The sequence below is a fragment of the Phoxinus phoxinus genome, assembly GCF_949152265.1.
Source record: "Phoxinus phoxinus genome assembly, chromosome: 1".
Classification (NCBI taxonomy): domain Eukaryota; kingdom Metazoa; phylum Chordata; class Actinopteri; order Cypriniformes; family Leuciscidae; genus Phoxinus; species Phoxinus phoxinus.
In genome coordinates, this window is record NC_136876.1 from 31,218,236 (window position 1) to 31,237,034 (window position 18,799).

Sequence of the window (18,799 nt, forward strand, 5' to 3'; positions counted from 1 at the left end):
CACATCTCTTTAGCCATGCATTCACATAATGCATCTCATAAAATTGCACCCAGTTATATCAGATCAGATGCACACGATTATCTTTTAGCTTGAAACACTCTGACAGTCACCTCTGATAACAGATTACTCTAAACTGAGGTTTGCAAAAAGCCTTTTCTGAAACTTTTAAAGCTTTTAAACATGTTTTATAATGTTGCTAGCAAGTTTAGCATGTTGCTAGTGTTCTACTACACTAGCATGTTTTAGCTCATTGTTAACATTTTATTTTTTCAAACATGTTTCTAGGATTTTTTTCTGATTTTTTCTAGCATGATTTAACGTTGATAATATGTTTTAACATTATTTTACATTTTCTAGCATGATCCTAACATGTTTTAGCATTTTTCTAACATGGTTTACCATGTTGCATGTTTTAACATTTTGCTAGCATGCTTTAAAACATTGCTAACATGATCCTAGCATGTTTTATCATGTTGCTACTAGCATGTATTATTGCAAAGTTACCATCTCTGGTGTACACTAGGTTTGTTGTGGACATGAGATATAGACATGAATATAGAGCAGATGAATACTGCAGAGTCCACCACTGAACCCTACAATCTCTCTGTCTCAATGACAGCCAATGATATTCAGTCTAAACTTTCTGAATTACCAGCAGTAAAGTCTCTTCTCTATCTATTCAGCTTAGTCAAACCAAAGATTTGTCTTCCTTAGTAATATACAGTAATATTCTTCCAACGGTAATATAAAATATGACAAGACACAGATATTACAGAAATCTGAGACTACAAGGCCGTGAGAATAGAAAGTAAAAATTGTACATTGTAAAAGTCAACAACAAAAGCGAGTTTAATAATATAATATTAATAAAGATATTCTCGATTGTTTCCACACATTTTTTGAAAGCATGCCTCATACTCTCAGAACTCAAAAAAAAATCACACACAATGGGCAAAACCCCTCAATTCTCCTGGAAAATTAAACTTTCCATTCAAAACAATGTTATTTCTTATCAAAATGGTATTTTGTTTTCAAATGACACACAAACCATCATATGAATAGACATTTATAAGAACCAGTTGAAGACTGATGAGCTCAATGTAAAACACTCTGATGAATGGAAAACACTTCTTCTCCATTCATCATAATGACTTAGGCCTTTTTTTTGTTCAGTGTTACACTTACTGCAGACAGTACATACATAAGTGTGTTGTAAAATATTTGAGAATATTGTTTCTATACTCACACAAATACACGGTAACAATTTTTTTTTAATTTTTCCCACAAAAACAATGTACACAATGTACATTCCAACCAACACAAAGTTGCACATACAGTGGTCTACATACAAAACAACAGAAGAATTTACTGTATACGGTTACAGTAAAAAAAAAACTATGCTGCATCCTCTCTTCTGTCTTTTATGCTAAAGCTCTGATTGCTAATTGTAAAACTGTGTGACAGGTGAAAAACTGTAATATCTCTAGAAAAAAGGAGCACAAAAGGGACAAGCACCTCAACACTCCCCCCCCCCCCCCCCTCCTCTCTCTCTCTCTCTCTCTCTCTCTCTCTCTCTCTCTGGTTATCCATCAGTGTAATCAATGTGACAGGCTCATTAGTGCTCCGACTCAACTATCGTTCAGCAGCAGTCACTCAGAAGAAACATCTCTGAGTTCAAACTCCAATCACGATTGATCTGTACCGAGCACAATACATACACGTACACGCACACACACACATACACCGATGAACCCAGACAAATCACAGCTCCACATCCACAACTAAAATATGAGCTTCGGGTTTGAATGTTGTCAACAGGAATCGTTTTGTGTCGGATTTCAAGTAATTTTCTGTTATTTTCACCCCAGACAACATTTTTCCACTAATAGTCTTATCAATAGTGTACTTAGTTACCAAAAGGAAAAGAAAATGTCAGTGGAGAGCGTTTGTGTGTCGGTGAAGGATATAGTATTCACATAAGTAGCATTAACAGACCAAGTAAGCCATTAAGTGTTCTCAAGCAGGTCCTGTACACGAGACATAATATGCTTGGTCAATCTGATCAGCTGTCTGTAACCTTAATCTCTAAATCATGCTGTGTGTCCTGGGAACACACACACACACACACACACACACACACTTCACCAAATACTGTGAATAGTATGTTAATAGTATGTTTAAAAAAATGTTTAATTGTGTTAATATGACAGTGTTGCTTTGTGACAGCCACCACGACACTACACTATGATCGGAAAACTGTGCTACCTGACAGATGACAGTAAGAACATGTCTGACACAGAAATGGCACAATATTAGGGAGAGGTGCATGCTGGTCCAATTAGAAAATATGTTCATCATGGCAAGGAAGTAATCATGCCATTCACTGATATTCTATCTTATGGTGTCAGTTTAATCATCAAAGAAAATTTACATTTCAATGTTTTTGCAAAGAGAGAGAGAGAGAGAGAGAGAGAGAGAGAGAGAGAGAGAGAGAGAGAGAGAGGGAGGGAGGGAGGGGGGTGCTGTGCAGAAGATCAATACATTCAGGCCAGTGTTCATTTGAAGTGCTAATAGAACCGTTTGCAGCAGAGCACAGAAAAAGCAAAGAGCAATGCCGTAGATAACACAGACTTTATTTGCACATCCTTACACGACAGCCATCTCACAATTAAAAAAGAAAAAGAAAAAACGCTGTAGTGCAGGAGGTATCATGGAAATATTCCTAAAACCTGCACCACCCTCTGTATCAACAATATAGAAAACATTTCCTGTAACTGTTGGAAAAATGATAGTTAGCTTTCGCAGCAGCTGGATTTTCCAGAGAGCAAATGACCAGGAATAAATGACACTAAAATTACAAATGTACTAAAACATGCTGCTCAGTGCTCAGATTGTGAACGTCTCAAACAGGCAATGTTTGAGCTACATAATTAGCCATTCTTCTAGAATGATTCATATTTCTCTCCTTTTCTCTTCATATTTCTCAACATTTTCATTCAGGTATTACTCAGTAATTATTAGTGTCTTAAAATGAATGACAATATGGTTACGAAGCTCATCATTAGTGTGACTGAATGTGTCTTTTTCAGACTGTGGATGAGTCTGTTCACTGCTGCTGCTGCAGTGTTTGATATCCACAGGGACTCTATGATCCATGCATTACTTTAATAATGAATCAGCTATTTTAGATTACAACTGGTGATGGACAATACAAATGGATAGACCAGTACGGCCGCGGCGCATGTATAAAATCTGCATAATGCCATTTTTTCCAAAATGAAAAACACTAATCCTTGCGCTTCACATGCATGTATAATATCATCTCCAAAGTGTTGCTGTATTTGTTATGAATGCGGTTTCAATCCTTGTTTTGAGCTAAATGCATCTCATATCTTTCCAAACACTGCCACCTAGTGATGATGCCAACACTGTAACATGCTCCATTCTAATATTAGAAACAGCTCGCATGCTTTTACTATGTGATGCTGTAGTGCTAACTGTATTGACTGATATTGACTGTAAATATCCATATCTTTAAAATCTATAAAACAGTATGTGTCGACGGATGTCAGGAATCCCCTCCACTCTAGCTGTTTGACTGACAGCTCCGTTGAGTCATATACAGCATGCTGACAGGAGTCATTAAAACGTCCCGTGTCAGGTTAAGTTTTACAAGGCTTAAACGGTAACTCAAGTAGAAGCCTGTGAAACAGTGGCAGTATGGATTGCTGTGTGTGTGTGACTGAGAGCTGACATGCTGGGGGTGGGGGGTGGGGGGGGGGGGGGGGGACTACTTACTCTCATTCATCAAGTTCATACAAGCCAAGCACTGAATTGCTAGTAAGGCAGACGAAAGGAAGGTCATCCCTTGTTATATCAGAGAACACTGCATCTCCCCATTAAGTGTCCTAATGCGTCTAGACACATTGCCAACAGAAGTGCTTACAGTTTCTGGCTTGCTGTTGGGTTGACTGCCTCAATGTGGTGCAAATACACAATAAGAACAAGCAGGAGTGCTTGCCTCCCAGTAAAGTGAACCAAAACCTGTGCAACAAAAAAATTAGCCCGTTTCACAAATAGGGAAAAACTCAAAATACCAGTCAGTCAGAGACAAAATCCCTTTCTTCCACTAGAGAAAAATCTTGTGCTAACACATACACAGAGGAACCTTTAAACTATAAAATAATCTCTATATTTAACTTTTAGACTTTCCATAGTTGGGTGACCCTATTGATTCTGTCAATAGCCACTAATCCAATGCGGTGTAATTAGGTGCATGTGCACAATGACAAATATGCAGTGTTTTCAGTTGATCAGACCCAGTGTCTTGTTTTTTGGGGGGCCAACAGTCTAATTGGGCATGTCATGTGGGAAAGGGGAAAAAAACATCAAGTAGCCAAACACCGAAATCTGCCCACCTGATAATAGTAGCCATTGTCCGTCTGGTACGGCTGTGCTCCGATGTTGGGGGTCCCAAGTGCAGTTTTCAGAATCTCTTCACAGCCTGAATCACATAGAAAGAAACATTAGTCCTGTGAAAACACGTCTCATTAAGCACAAATAAGTAAAAGATAATGTGCAGTCAGTCGGTCATTATCACAAAATAAATCCACTTTACGGCTGTGTTTAAAAGCTTAGCCAGCTGACTTGTTGCCTCGCTGCTCTATCAGACAATGACTTTTGCAGGTGCACAAAGGTGACTTCTGAGGCAGCATAACAGTTAAATTATCTACAGCGAAATAGCCTGAGCTTTGGTGAGAACTAAATTAATATTTAATTACTACAATACTAATTTCTCACAAGAAATTACATCAAAAGTGGAAAACGAAGGCAGCATTTTTAAGCTTTCAAACGCAACCTAAATGTCAATTAATCCATGGCTACTCAGCAAATAAATAAATAAATTATATGTATATTAGAAAAAAATTGTCAATAGACCTATCAACAAGACGAACACTACAACAATGAATCAATTTGATTTTCCAAAACAATCGATAAGTGAAACAAAAGATGGCACCAGTTGCATTTAAATGCAAGTCTGTGTGATACGAGAAACATGAAAGTAGCCCAAAACCCTGTAACAATCGCATTCCGGGGGGGTCGCTTCAACCTGCGGGCTAGAAAAAAACAACCTGCGGAAACAGTGCAAAAGTGCCACAGTTGACAACGAAAATTAGGAAATATCTGACCGCTGATTGCTATCAGAATGGAGTACTCCAGAGCACTGTGTAAAAAAGTTGTATAAATTTGTGGCCCAAATCCTGAATCTTTCTCTGCACTGATATGCTATACATTCCTGTAAGATCCAGCTCATTTAAAGGGATAGTTCACCCAAATATGAAAATTCTGTCATCAATTACTCACCGCCATGTCGTTCCAATACTGCATGCATTTCTTTTTTTCTGCAGAACACGAAAAATAAGATATTTTGAAGAATGTTGGTAACAAAACAGTTTTGGTTCCCATTCACTTACATTGTAATTTTCCATATAATGGAAGCGAATGGGTTTAAAAAACTGTTTGGTTACCAAAATAGCTTCTTTTATGTTCCATAAAATAAGAAAGTCATACAAGTTTGGAATGACATGAGGGTGAGTAAATCATTTTGACCTTTAATTCTAATTCCAAATGTGCTTTATGAAAGTACAAAATGAAGCTATTGATTAGGTTTGCATCACCACAACAACTACATTTCCTATAAGGATTCCCTTATATCTATTATCTTTTTCATTAGAGAATCTCAGATGAACATTGACTAATTCAAGAAATCTGATTTACTAGACACTGCGTCCATTGTACAGTACGTATAAATCAGCTTCTGCTACTTTAAATTTCAGATCCCTATTTGACGACATCTTCTCTCAACCCATGCTTGAATTATTGAAATATACACACTTTAAAATGTAGGGCTCCTTTGCTCCACTTACAAGAACAATGTCAAGATCCTCATTTTGATAAAAACTGAAAGTTCAACATTAGATATTATGTTGGAAAGGGAAATTGTAAATATAAGGCTATATTGTTGCTCTGACTCACACACAAACAGACAAGCCCATCTGCAGAAATACAACAGGCTAAGTAAAATGCCATGAATAAATAACGTACTGAGAGCCACAGCGTAGGGCATGCAAGGCCTTGACTCCATTTATAGTCACATAACATGAAGTGCAGTGAAGGTTTGGAGCTCTGTGTAACATCTCAAGTGGGCCACAGCTCGACTTGGCTCCGGGAATGTCCCATATGGGAACATATTGTGGGCAATACATAAATACACTGTATAAAGCTGTACACAATAGGTCAGTTTTAGCAGATGCCAAAGACAGACCAATGGTAAAGCAGTGGTACAATCCTGTATCTTTTAAGTACACCATACACAACAGCAGAGTATCTCAAAAGGACAAAAATAGACGTTTGGCTTTGTAGACTTGGTGTGCGTGCTGGGGATCAGGGATTTGGGGATTCATTAGGGAAAGAGTGAGTGGGAAGACCACTGGGGCTCATTAAACACTCTGGGACAAAGTCTTTCGGCCTGGAGCCCATTTGGCCTGCTTACTTCTACCTCTTCAGTCACTTCCACAGAGCGCTGACAGAGAGACGTTGTACCCGGGTCCCCGTGCCTGCCTGTGGCCTGCCTATTCAGCTGGCAGATCTGGGCTTCATAAGTCTGCCAAGCAGCGCGAGTGTCCCTGCCTGACAAATGTAACCCTGTTTGCTGTGCTCTTAATGACAGTGAAATAGGGGAAAGCGAGTGCGCCCATCTAGACAAGACAATAAGTGTCCTAAAACAGCTATAAATAATGTGAAATTAGACTGCTGAACCATGCTTACACAGTAACAGACTGTGTCTGTGAAACCCTAAAAAATATCCCATAGCGATGCTTGACACTATAATCAGGAATAAAGTCCCCCCTTCTTTTAACTGAGAAGCACAACCCACGCTAACAAGTGAATTACTATGCTGTCATTATATGGGGAAATATTTCAATCTGATAAACCTTAATTAAAGGCACACCCAGAGATGCTCGTAAATAAATGTGGTTATTTTCAATTAGGCAGATCAAGAGTGTTCAGCGTTGAAGCAGATCTCTAATCAGATTGTGCTCACTCAGGCTATTCATTATTCCTTGCAATTCTACACATAGAAGGGAATGCTGGATGGAGCTGATGTGCACCTTTATCGATCTTTGGATTCTTCAGATGAATTCTTCAATGAAGTGATAATACTAGTCTGGAGATGAAATTGCATTTATTTCTTGAACGATGCACAACTTAATTCAGAGGTAAAACAGGCAGTCTCGGTCTAAATGAACACGGTGTCTAGCACTCGGTTTGGCACACTTTGTGCTGAAATTAAAACTGTGTGTGACTGACAGAACACAAGAGATGTGCTCTTTATTTGATGCCACAGTATGAACATTTAGGGCTGAAAGGAAGCTATAGTATGTATAAAAATAATTTTCATAATCAGTATTTTAATCTTGTTTCAATAAAAATAACTTTAAAATACATTATTTAATTTAAACTGCATTATTTAATTATTAAACCTTTTTCATTGGGGTGAATCAGGGATTCCAAAACCTTTTTGATTGCTGATCCCCTTTTACCTAAAATGTCAATTTAAAGTACTGCCTTAGATTTTAAGGTAATATTTCAATAATTTAACAACACATTTGCATGTTCACATTTCTCTGATGTTGGTTAATGGTCACATAACATGCAGGTAAACAAATTAAATTATTTTTAGGGTGTTTATTATTTTGATTGTGTGTTTTTTATAGTATTTTGATTGTTTTGTATTTTAAAATGTATTTAATTTAATTTATTAGTTATATTTAATTTATTTGTTTTAATGTTACAATTTTATTATTTAATTCATTATTAACTTTTCATCCCCAAATGAACCCCCAACAATTTCCTCATGAACCCTGCAGTAAGGAAAAAACAATACAATGAATTCTCGATTCTCAAAAAAACAAGAAAGTCATTTTTCTTCTTAAGTAAATGCATCTAGTTTTGAGGATGTTTTGATATTTTTACTGGAAACCGAGACTGAATAAGAAGATTATTTTTGCAGTGTAGCTCATGATTTGATGTTTTTAAAAACCCCTTTGATCTAATGAGAACAGATTCATCAAGTGTATATATGGGCATTAAATACAGCTCGAGGGGAACCGTCCTCTTACCTTTGATTGCAAACACTCCATGACAGAAATCTTTGAAGTTAATTCTTCCATGAGCATTGGGATCCAGGTACTTTGCAAACTTCTTAACCTGAAAAAAAAAGAGGACAGTCATGAGAACGGTAAGCACAAAGTCACCTTAATGAGGAGGGCGGTCACATGTACAGGATGGTACCTTATAGATAAATGGGAAGACGTATGTATTATCAGTGGTCAGCTTCACCTCCCACAGATGATGCAGTAGAGCAGCTGCTGTCAGGATGTGTCGTCTCCCTACTGTCAGCAAGTCTTTGTGATGGACAGCTGTCCAAGAGAAATAGACTGATCCTGACATTCTGCTGACACGTGACACGACTCGCTTACTCAACTCATAGCAGATTTCAAACACCTTGGTCACAGCGTAGCTGTATCTTATAACCCATGTTTTTCTGATAACAGTGAATACTGTATTGCTCAGCGGTTGCTTTTTCGTGGCTTAGAAGACTTAAGAGTTCTCAGTTATGTTTAAGTCTCAAATGTTCTTGTACAACATTCCCTAAAGATGACACACAGACCATTGTTAACAACATACAGTCTGTTTAAAGCTATCAAATGTGAAATGTGAAAAGCTTAACTCAGATAATTTGGTCTTGGAAGAATTTGATGAGAAATATTCATAAATTCATAGTGATATAAGGGGCTTCCGCACTGGATGGTTCTAGGAACTAATGCCGCGTTCCAGGCAACTTTTAACCCGTGTTTTTCCAACCTTATACCCGTGAAAGTGCACTGGAACGGCAGTCAAACCCGTGACTTCCCACCCGTGAACTCGTACTAGATCGATATACTCCCAGTTACGAGCTCTGACGTCACATAGCCCGCGAAACCATACAAAAAAAAACAATGGTAGCCCCTACGGATGCAGTGTTTCTGCAGGCGGTACACGGTGAGAATAGGACAATATAACGTTGCAGTCAAATTAATAATAATATAATAATAATGATGATAATACAAACACGATTATGTATTACAATGTTATGTGTCTGAAACAATAAGTATGTCGTGAAAGTATTGCCGCATGGAAATGTTAAGGTGACGTAAACCTGAACTTGACAGCATTGATCATGCTTATATCAGGTAGTTTGGCGTGACTGGCCTGGAACGCTACAAAGTCGTGAGTCGTGGTTTGAAGTCGTGATTTACGTGCTCAAAAACCTGCCTGGAACGCAGCATTACTTCTAGGAACTAGCCACCAGGGTGGTTCCCCTAAGAACGTTTTCCTGGTTGCATTCGCACCGCCAGTGACATGAAGTGACGTAAGCCGTGCTTGTTGTTGTAACTTTTATTTTGACAGCGCTGAGAACGCCAGAGCCTGAACGGGTGCTGGTGTTTCGCATGCGTTCGGCCAATCAGCTAACACAGCGTAGGAATAGTTCCTACGCTGCGTTCCAGCAAAAATACTCCGTAGTCCGTAGACACGCACTTGCGAACTTCCTTAAGCACTTCCCCTCGGGGGAATCCCTGCTGCCATTTTGAAGTGCGTTCCACTTTGTAAAGTTTATATGGACAGACCCTCGTTCCCTTGATTTTGACCGAGGGAGCGAGTCTACTTCATATGTACACTTCAGGCACCTATATGTCCCACAATGCAGTACGGTTGTGACGTCATCACAGATCTCGTCTAATCACCACCACAACAAACAACTTGATGGAATTTTTTTTAAACAACCCAAACACACCAATATAAAGTTGAATGCTGCATTAAACAAATTCTTAAAGGGGGGAAAACTTAAATAATAAATCAACTCCATAGCTGATTCCAAATGATCAAGGGCTTAGGACGTTCCAATTCAGCACATTGCCGTTTCCGCCTGTAGTGGGCAAACGTGCAACGTAAGCAATGGCGTACATCCGAGTGAACGAGGCGGAGGGAAGTTAGCAAGTGAAGGGCATGACGATTTTGGACTGGAACGCAACCCTATAGTGCTGGTTTAGACCCTACTCTGAAGTAGGAACTGATTTAGTTCCTCCAAAAGAGTTCCTAGAACTAAAACATTTCCTAGTTCCTGCGGTGCGAACACGCCAAAATCCGGGTACTTCCACCAATAGTTCTAGAAACTATGAAAAGGTTCCTCCGGTGCGAAAGCTAGATGAGATTGAAAGGTCATTTTTCTCTAGCAAATGTCTTAATTCTCACGTCTATAAGAAACTGAGACATTTTGGTTTGTTTGTTTGTTTATGCCAGCTACCTTGGTTGTATGGTGAGAGAGATATTAAGAAGATCTCATTAGTCATTTTTCATTCCTATGGGAAAGTTGCCCTTAAGGGCTGCCAGACTTGTTCGAGTTTATGAGAAAACGTTCCATGGTAACACAGAAATCATCGTAACTGTGTTTCACACCTCACACACAGCTCCTTGACAATGTCACTCCTTTCTAAATATATTCAACTCCAAGAGGAGAAGTGTTGTTGACAACCTCTCAGTCTTGAATCTCTCATCTTATAACTTGCTAGGATGATTCACCACAGAAAAAGAGGTGTTTAGTGCAATAGCTCTAACAGAGAGCAGAAACACAGTGGCCATTAAAGCAGGTGATGTGATGCATCTGTGTAATGGTGCATGCACACAGAGGAGCACACATGAGCTAAATAAATCACTTGCCCCAAATTCCTCTACTTCACCTCAGAAAAAGAGAGAAAGTAATTCAGAGAGGCCTACAGAGGAATGTAAATCATATACCATTCACACTACCAATCAAGTACCAAGTTTGGGTCAGTAAGACTTTTTTTTTTTTTTTTAAGAAATGTATACCTTTATAAATTAATTCAGCAAGGATGCATTAAATTGAATGTTACAAAAGATTTCTGTTCTGAAATAAATGATGTTCTTTTTGAACCTTCTACTCATCAAATAATCATGTGACACTGAAGACTGGAGTAATGATGCTAAAAAATTTAGCTTTGACATCACAGGAATAAATTACATTTTTAAATATGTTAAAATAGAAAACAGTTATTTTGAATTGCAATAATATTTTCACAATATTACTATTTTACTGTATTAGTGATCAAATAAATGCAGCCTTGTTCAAAACCAATTTAAAAATCATAACGACTCCAATCTTTTGAACAGCAGTGTACATAAATAAATCAAAACCAGACCTCATATACAGTATGTTAAACAATCAAAGTAAAGTTGCATATTTGCATATCAATGGATGTGGAGAAACAGGAGAGCGATTAGTTGCATTAGATGACGTGGTCAGGTGAGGTGGTCAGTGGCGTAACAGACTCTGGTGCTGTAGCCGAATGCATTACCTTTATCAGGGTCCACCACTGACCAAAAGGAAGCATCATGTTTTTTACCGAAAGTAAAGGAGTGATAAACTAACTGCTTTTATTTTTTTCCCCTTTATTTAAATCAAAGATGCTAAAAAACATTCCCGACTGTACCCGGCCCAGTTTAAGTCAACATAAGTCAACGTTTTGTACAGCAGTTGCATCAAATCCTGTTCTTATATTGATAGTTAAAGTCTATTTCCCCTGTGGTGAAAATCAAGCTTTTAATGTTGTTTATATGTCTATGGTGTTTATAATATGCATTAAGGCAAACCATGTACAAATTAATAAGTCAACACCATTGCTGAGTATTTTCTCTTTAAAACTGCAGAGAACTCAAAAATGCGAGATGAAAGCGCTGGTGTTTCTGACATCACAAACTACCTTGTAACCAATCACGTCAACGAGTGGATCTCTGAGCTTGCGCAAGTGAGGGGAGGCGGGGCTTATTCTCATATTCATAGCACCCTTATACTAAATGAAGCAAGGGTGTAGAGTCACATTCAAGCAATTTAAGGCATGAAGAATTTTTTTCAAGGAAAAAAGTTTAAATATGTAATTTTGGTGATCAAAGATGAGTTTTAAGGGATACAATTATTGACTACAGGGGGACTTTAACAGAAATGAAAATGCTGTCATCACTCACCCTCATATTGTTGCAAAGCCATAAGACTTTTGTTCATCTTCGAAACACAAATGAAGATTAAAAAAAAAGATCAAAACATTCACGCTTCAAAAAATTCATAAAGACATCTATATGAATTTGAGCAGTTTAATCCAAGTCTTCTAAAGAAACATGATCGCTTTATACAGTATGATGAACAGATTTCATTTAGGCTTTTATTCACATATAAAGACTTGGATTACTTATGATGCCTTTATGAATTTTTTGAAGTGTGAAAGTTTAAGGGGAATGAGAGGGAAATCTCTCAGATTTCATTAAAAATCTAAATCATCTTCATTTGTGTTTTGAAGATGAACTGAAGTCTTGTGGGTTTGGAATGACAGGATCCTCATGAGGGCGAGTAACTGATGAACTAACCGTTTAAAGATGTTCTTTAGAGCAGCTGTTTTCAGTAATCACTAAAACCGGCTACATCAGATAAATCAAAAAATTCACACCACGTCCAGATTAGCTGCAGATTTATTACCAATTTGTTTCTTTAAACTCACTGAGCACATCAAACTTCATCCTCACAGTCATAAGTGATGAGTTAAGCACCATTCTTGTTTTCAATTCTGCATTCGCTGTTACATTTTAGCCACGAGAAGTCATACAGCATCAATGAACAATTCAATTAAAGCTCAGTCAGATGCTGTTGACCCTCACATCTTGTCACTGTGTGATCTATCAGGGTCCATGTGAAGTAGTGCTGTTGTTAATGAGCGTTGTGTCAAGGGCTCAATGTTAGCAAGCGCTCTTCAAGGCCACTAGTGCAGCCTGTGGGAGGGGAAGAAGAGCAGAGGCACACGTTCACCACACGTTCTCCACTGAAACATCCTCGTGCTCTTCAAGCATACCAATCACTGCAATCCTCATACAGCGTCAGGAAACGGACTGGAGGAGGAGATGGAGAAAGGGAGGGGAGAGATGAGAGGGAGGAATAAGGAATGAAGGTGAAGACTAGATGGAGGATGAAGAAAAAGCTGACCTGAAAAAGGCATCAGAGAAAAAGGAAAGAGTATGAGATAATAGGAAAGGAAAATTATGGAAGAAGGGGTGATAACATTTTAAATGGTTTAAGACTGAATGCGACTAATGGATTAAAGAAAATAAATGGAGGATGGATTGGTGAGAAGACCTCCCGGGACTTCGAGATGGTCATCACCAACATTCAAGCTGCTATCATGACTGTTCCTCACAACTGTGACTCAGAATCCATGTAGAGAGACCAGTCATCTGTGACTGTACCTCACACTCACGCTCATGCTGTTACATCACTTCCTTCTGCACAAAGCACTGGACTGTATCACAGCAAATGGTACAACATGGCACAAAAACATTTGCTTCAGACTAATGACAAGCACTACTTTACAGCCATTTTGTTTGCTGCACTTATTACAGGATTATTTTTCATATTCAATTGTATTCTGCTATAATAGTATTCAGTTAAATAGAGAAAGGGGAAAATAAATGAAAAGTAACAGAGTATTATCTAACAACAACAAATGACAAAATATAACATGTATGACAAATATGATAACAGTTTCTTTCACACTAGCGTTCAAAAGTGTGGGGTCATTAAAAGTTTTATTGAAAGAACTTAATACTTTTTTTTTTGACAGTAAACACATTTATGTTACAAAAGATTTATATTTCAAATAGATGCTGTTCTTTTGAACTTTCTATTCATCAAAGATTCCTGAAAAAAGATGCATCACGGTTTCTACAAAAATATGAAGCAGTAGAACTGTTTTCAACAACAACTGGTTTCTTTAACACCAGATCAGCATATCAGAATGATTTCTGAAGGATCATGTGACACTGAAGACTGGAGTATTAATGCTGAAAAATGAAAGCCAATCACTGAATTTTCAGTAGCCTACATATAATCCATCATCATCATCATCATCATCATCATATTATTATTATTATTATTATTATTAATCCATTTCTGGTGTACACAAAATTTGGTGTGTATCAGTAGTGTACATAAATAACAGCAAAAAATACAAAAACAAACAAAATCGTTCCAAAATATATGTTTATCCTTATCGGCCTGATAAGAAAATTTGGCCAAAATAATATTATTATATGAAATAAATAAATGAAAATATGTATATTATTAGTTTTTTTTTGTGTGTGTGTGTGTGTGTGTGTGTGTGTGCGTGTGTGTGTGTGTGTGCGTGTGTGTGTGCGTGTGTGCGCGTGCGTGCGTTACTAAATCTCTAAAAAAAAAACTTTTGCCAATACTGAATGTAAGCATGGTCAATATATGAAAAAAGCAGTGCAAACCATCAAGATTTCCAGAAAAAGATTTCGGCAAACCGAGGCAGCTTGCTCAGTCCGTTTTCATTACTGCCGTCCACTGAGACTCATTTTAAATGACAAAGAGCCTTGAGGCACCACAATTCATTATGGATTAAATTGAATGTGTAAAGGAAGCCAATTAAACATCTTAATCAGCTGAATAAAACAGCAAGTGCCAACCAAGAAGGGTTGCACATGGTTGAGCAGCACACAGAGCAGAAACTGACTATAATTTGAGTCATGTAAAGAAAATACTTCTGCTACGGTCAACTAAGACTCCAAAACTCAAACTAAAATCTCAAGATGTCCCCAATAAATCCAGCGATCTTTTGTAAAGTTGTGTAACCTACAAGTCCAAAACAACCTGCATGTCTTTATCTTAAACACCACCTAACATTTACTGAAAGGAAAGACCTTTTCAGCATCATCGGAGTGTTAGACATGATTGCCATGGTGACAGTAAAGGAAAAGGGTATTTTTATACCCGTTATTTCATACTTGCTTAATGACACAAGAAAGCACACTCAGGGTCCAGATTCTACAGTGTAAGGTCTAATTCATTAAAAACAAAACATGAGTGACTAAACTGAAAACACAGTGTGGCCCAACTGGGCAGAATAATAGGCGTCTCTGTAAATAAGAAAAGATCATGAGGATTAGCCAAAGCACCTGTGATTCTCATTATGTTGTTTGGTTTGGTCATGCTCTGGCGGATAAGCTGAACCGACAGATCGGCTAACCGATAAACTAAATTTAATGATCACTACGAAACGCAATGCCTCATTTTAAAGTACAGCATTAAATAAATCTATGAAAGTCAATAAGGTTTTCATTATGTTGCCAATTTCAAAACTTCTACTTATTTTATTAATTAAAAAAATTTACTTGCTATATTTGGTTAACATAGCGCTACTACAGCTGTCTTCTGAGTGACTGAGTGTAAACAGTCATTTCGACCAAAATACACAAACTCAGCTCAACTGATATTCAGCATCAGCAGCAATCCTCACGCAGGCCGGTGGATATTGACTGGTCACTCCGAGACATGCTGTCCATTAGACAGATTTCTAGACAAAAGTATTTATTGGCAGGTCTTCAAGAAGCACACACACAGCTGACCCACCCAAGCCAGAAACGCAAGGTCAAGATCTACAATTGAGAAAACCAGTACTGCTCATTGCTGTTATTTTGATCACCAAACTAAAAAATGTGTATTATTAATAAATAAGAAATTCAATGTGTAGTTTTCATCCTGTATTATGTTTATGTCAAGTATCACAATGTATTCAGTAAAACAAATAGGGAAACCCTTCAAGTAATTTGTCTCTTTTTTGACCAAATAATAACACAAGAAAAGCAGATTATACCAACCTTTACCAAACATAATATTTCTACATTATCTGACATGCTGGAATGGCATTCAGCAATGATACGAAAGCTCCATGGCCTTGTTTACACTAGTGCATGATCTCATAGCATAACAGAACAGCAATTTTATATTTTCCATTAAATAATTGTCCTAATTGAGTAATAAACTGAATTAATTCTAATTATTTGAATTTTAAATTCATGTTAAAGGGATAGTTCACCCAGAAATTTAAATTCTGTCAAAACTGTCATCAATAAAAAACTCTCATAATTTAATTAGCCTCATGTCATGAATTTCTTTCTTCTGTGAAGCACAACAGATATTTTGATGAATGTTGGTAACCAAACAGTTTTGGTTCCCATTGCCTTCCTTTGTATTTTTGTCCATACTGATTTTAATATCGTCTTTTATGTCTCAAAGAAGTGTCATACAGAACGGCATGAGGTGTACCTAAATAATGACAATTTAAATTTTTTGGGCGAACTACCTTTCAGGAGTCAGGACATATATTTTGTTTGTCCTGGACAACAAGTCAACTACATTTAAATAAACGTTTTCATTAAACTGGGCTATTGTGGAATTAATATTGTGATGTAGGCTTTTCCTTGTTCCTCAAATATTTTGTATCTGTCAAATCTACAAAAATAAATAAAAATGAACTGTTGACTCTGTATGTGATGGCTGATGACGGAGAGTGAGGAGACAGTTGTCTTGGTTACTTGGCGGAAGTGCAATTATTAAAATGCCAGTAGCCCAAATAAAACTAAAGCACCATAAACGTCCAGCACCAATTACAGAATATAAGCCGACCTGTTTGCACAAGATCGGTGAAAGTGATTTTCTGAAATATTTCCAGAGACTGTGAGGTGTAAGGTACAAAAGTGCACTGCAGTATTTAATAACAAACATTCCTGAGTCAAGTACATGAGTGAATGATTATGTAAAGACAGGTTCTTACTTCATCTCCTTGGCCGAACTGTAGACCGAGGTCCACGAAGTGCTCAACCCGAATATATCCGTCTGCATCCTCGTCGCACACGTCGAACACTTCTTTGAGCTTTTTCAGGAATACCAGCAGCTGTTCTTGGTCGGGGAAGACATTGCCGTCCATTGTTATGATGATGCACTGTTAAACGCTTTGTATTAGAGATATTGTGATGCTGTGAACGCGCTCGCCATCATCTCAGCTCGCGCGAAGCTCAGCTTCACTCAGCGCTCTGACATCATCAGATCAGCAGCATCACTTCAGTTCAGCTGGAAGAAACCATCATCTGCGCGTGCGGAGGGGTCGCGCGCTCGTGCTGACGTCACACGTGATGCGGTTGTGTTTAGCTCGCTTTGATTGGTTCACGCAGTTGACACAAATGTCAACGAAACTCCGATGATTGGATTAAATCAATTGAATTCACTTTGACATCATTTTGGGCTGTGTTCCGAATTCAAAGCAGGTTCAAAACAGAAACAGTATCATGAAGATTTAAGATGAAAAAGCCTCTAAGTCTGTCAAACGTTTTATCAGGCTCCTACTATGTAGGCTATAGGTTTCTACCCAAGTAGCCTACCGACATTACTGAATGGGCTGAGGCTGGGATTTAGTGAGTTTGAAGTAAAGTATTAACGTATACTATGTGTGGAGACTCGAGAGCATTCACTCAATGTTATTATCTCTTTTTGTGGCTTTTAGAGGCTTTTGCATCGGAGGTCTTCATATGTTCCTGTTCTCTTGTTTAGTGTCAGCACTGCTGAATGAATATCAGTTCATAATAATATTCTTACTATTTTCATGTAGGCTATTATATATACTATCTTTGCTGTTCATTATTCAACAGAACTCCGCTTGCGCATAAGCCAAACAGAGAATTAGAGACCAAGGATGTAGTTCTTGCAACAATGGCATGACAAAGAATAGGATTGTTGAATTATTATTCCAACTAGGCCTAAACATTATATAAAGTTTGTACGCCCATATGAAATATTTTATTTATAGTTAAACTTTTGAATCTGAATGACCTTATCTCTGTATTTAAAAACGTTTGCTTTAACCGGCCAAGGCTGATAATTCCAGAGAGAAAACAAATGCAGCATAGTGTGCAACGACTAGGTTCTGCAAGTAAAAACTCCATTCATTTTCTCCAGAGGAAAATTGTTTTATAACAGTAACTTTTAAACCTTTATAAAAGTTATAAAAAATTAGACCAACTGACCGTTCGCAAAGACCCGCCCCCCTTAGTTACTGTCGTTATGTCCGACAAGCTACGCCGCTCTCACGCCACACTATGTTCTCACGCAGTGAAAAATACATCGCGGAGCAGAGGAGACTGACAACACGCTGACAGACAGGACAGACCAGGTTACTTTTGATATTAAACATATTAAACAAAGTCTCACCTTTCAGATTTGTTAAAAGAAATTTAAACAATAAATACCGTTTTGTGGCTCTTTAATGTGTCTGACAGATCGCTGTAGACTAGAGCATCAGTTAAAGCTGCTCGTGAACCGATCATCTCTTCCTTCTAGTTCATAGCATCAAATAAACATGAATGAACATAAGAATGTATGTTGTTTTAACCGCGGAAAGGCGTCAGTACACTCCGTTTTTCATGTTCAAATCCTCCCATGTTAATCTAACTCTCCTGACTGCTTTGTCGGTAGTAAAGCTGCGTAGTCTAGATCGGGAGCATATTCATTCTGCAATAAACTGAGCATTAATGCACTTTATTGTTGCTATAGTTACATATGCAATTTCCATGCGTATCCTTTGATAAAGTAAAAAAAGTGTGCTTTAGTTGTTGGTTTGTGTGATGACTTCACTTATCTTCTGTATTCACCATATTGTTTACAAGTCCAAATTGGGAAAGACACTATTCGCAAGTAGTATTTACAAATAAGTAAATGTAAAAATAAGTAATACACTATTTGTAAAAAATTATTATTATAATAATTAAAAAGAACTAGTTAGTA

General features: G+C 37.6%; 1 protein-coding gene across 1 annotated transcript in view; it reads right to left on the reverse strand.

Annotated features, from left to right (window-relative positions):
• The window catches only part of rab11fip4a (RAB11 family interacting protein 4 (class II) a), a 47,644-nt gene extending 30,549 nt beyond the window's left edge, over positions 1–17,095 (reverse strand). The window contains exons 1-3 of the mRNA XM_079633616.1: positions 16,797–17,095; positions 8,184–8,271; positions 4,419–4,504 (exon numbers count right to left, since the gene is read on the reverse strand). Of these exons, the coding sequence (XP_079489742.1) occupies positions 4,419–4,504; positions 8,184–8,271; positions 16,797–16,949 (327 nt within the window). The 5' untranslated portion in view covers positions 16,950–17,095. The remainder of the gene's footprint in view (positions 1–4,418; positions 4,505–8,183; positions 8,272–16,796) is intronic.
• Positions 17,096–18,799: the final 1,704 nt, after the last annotated feature.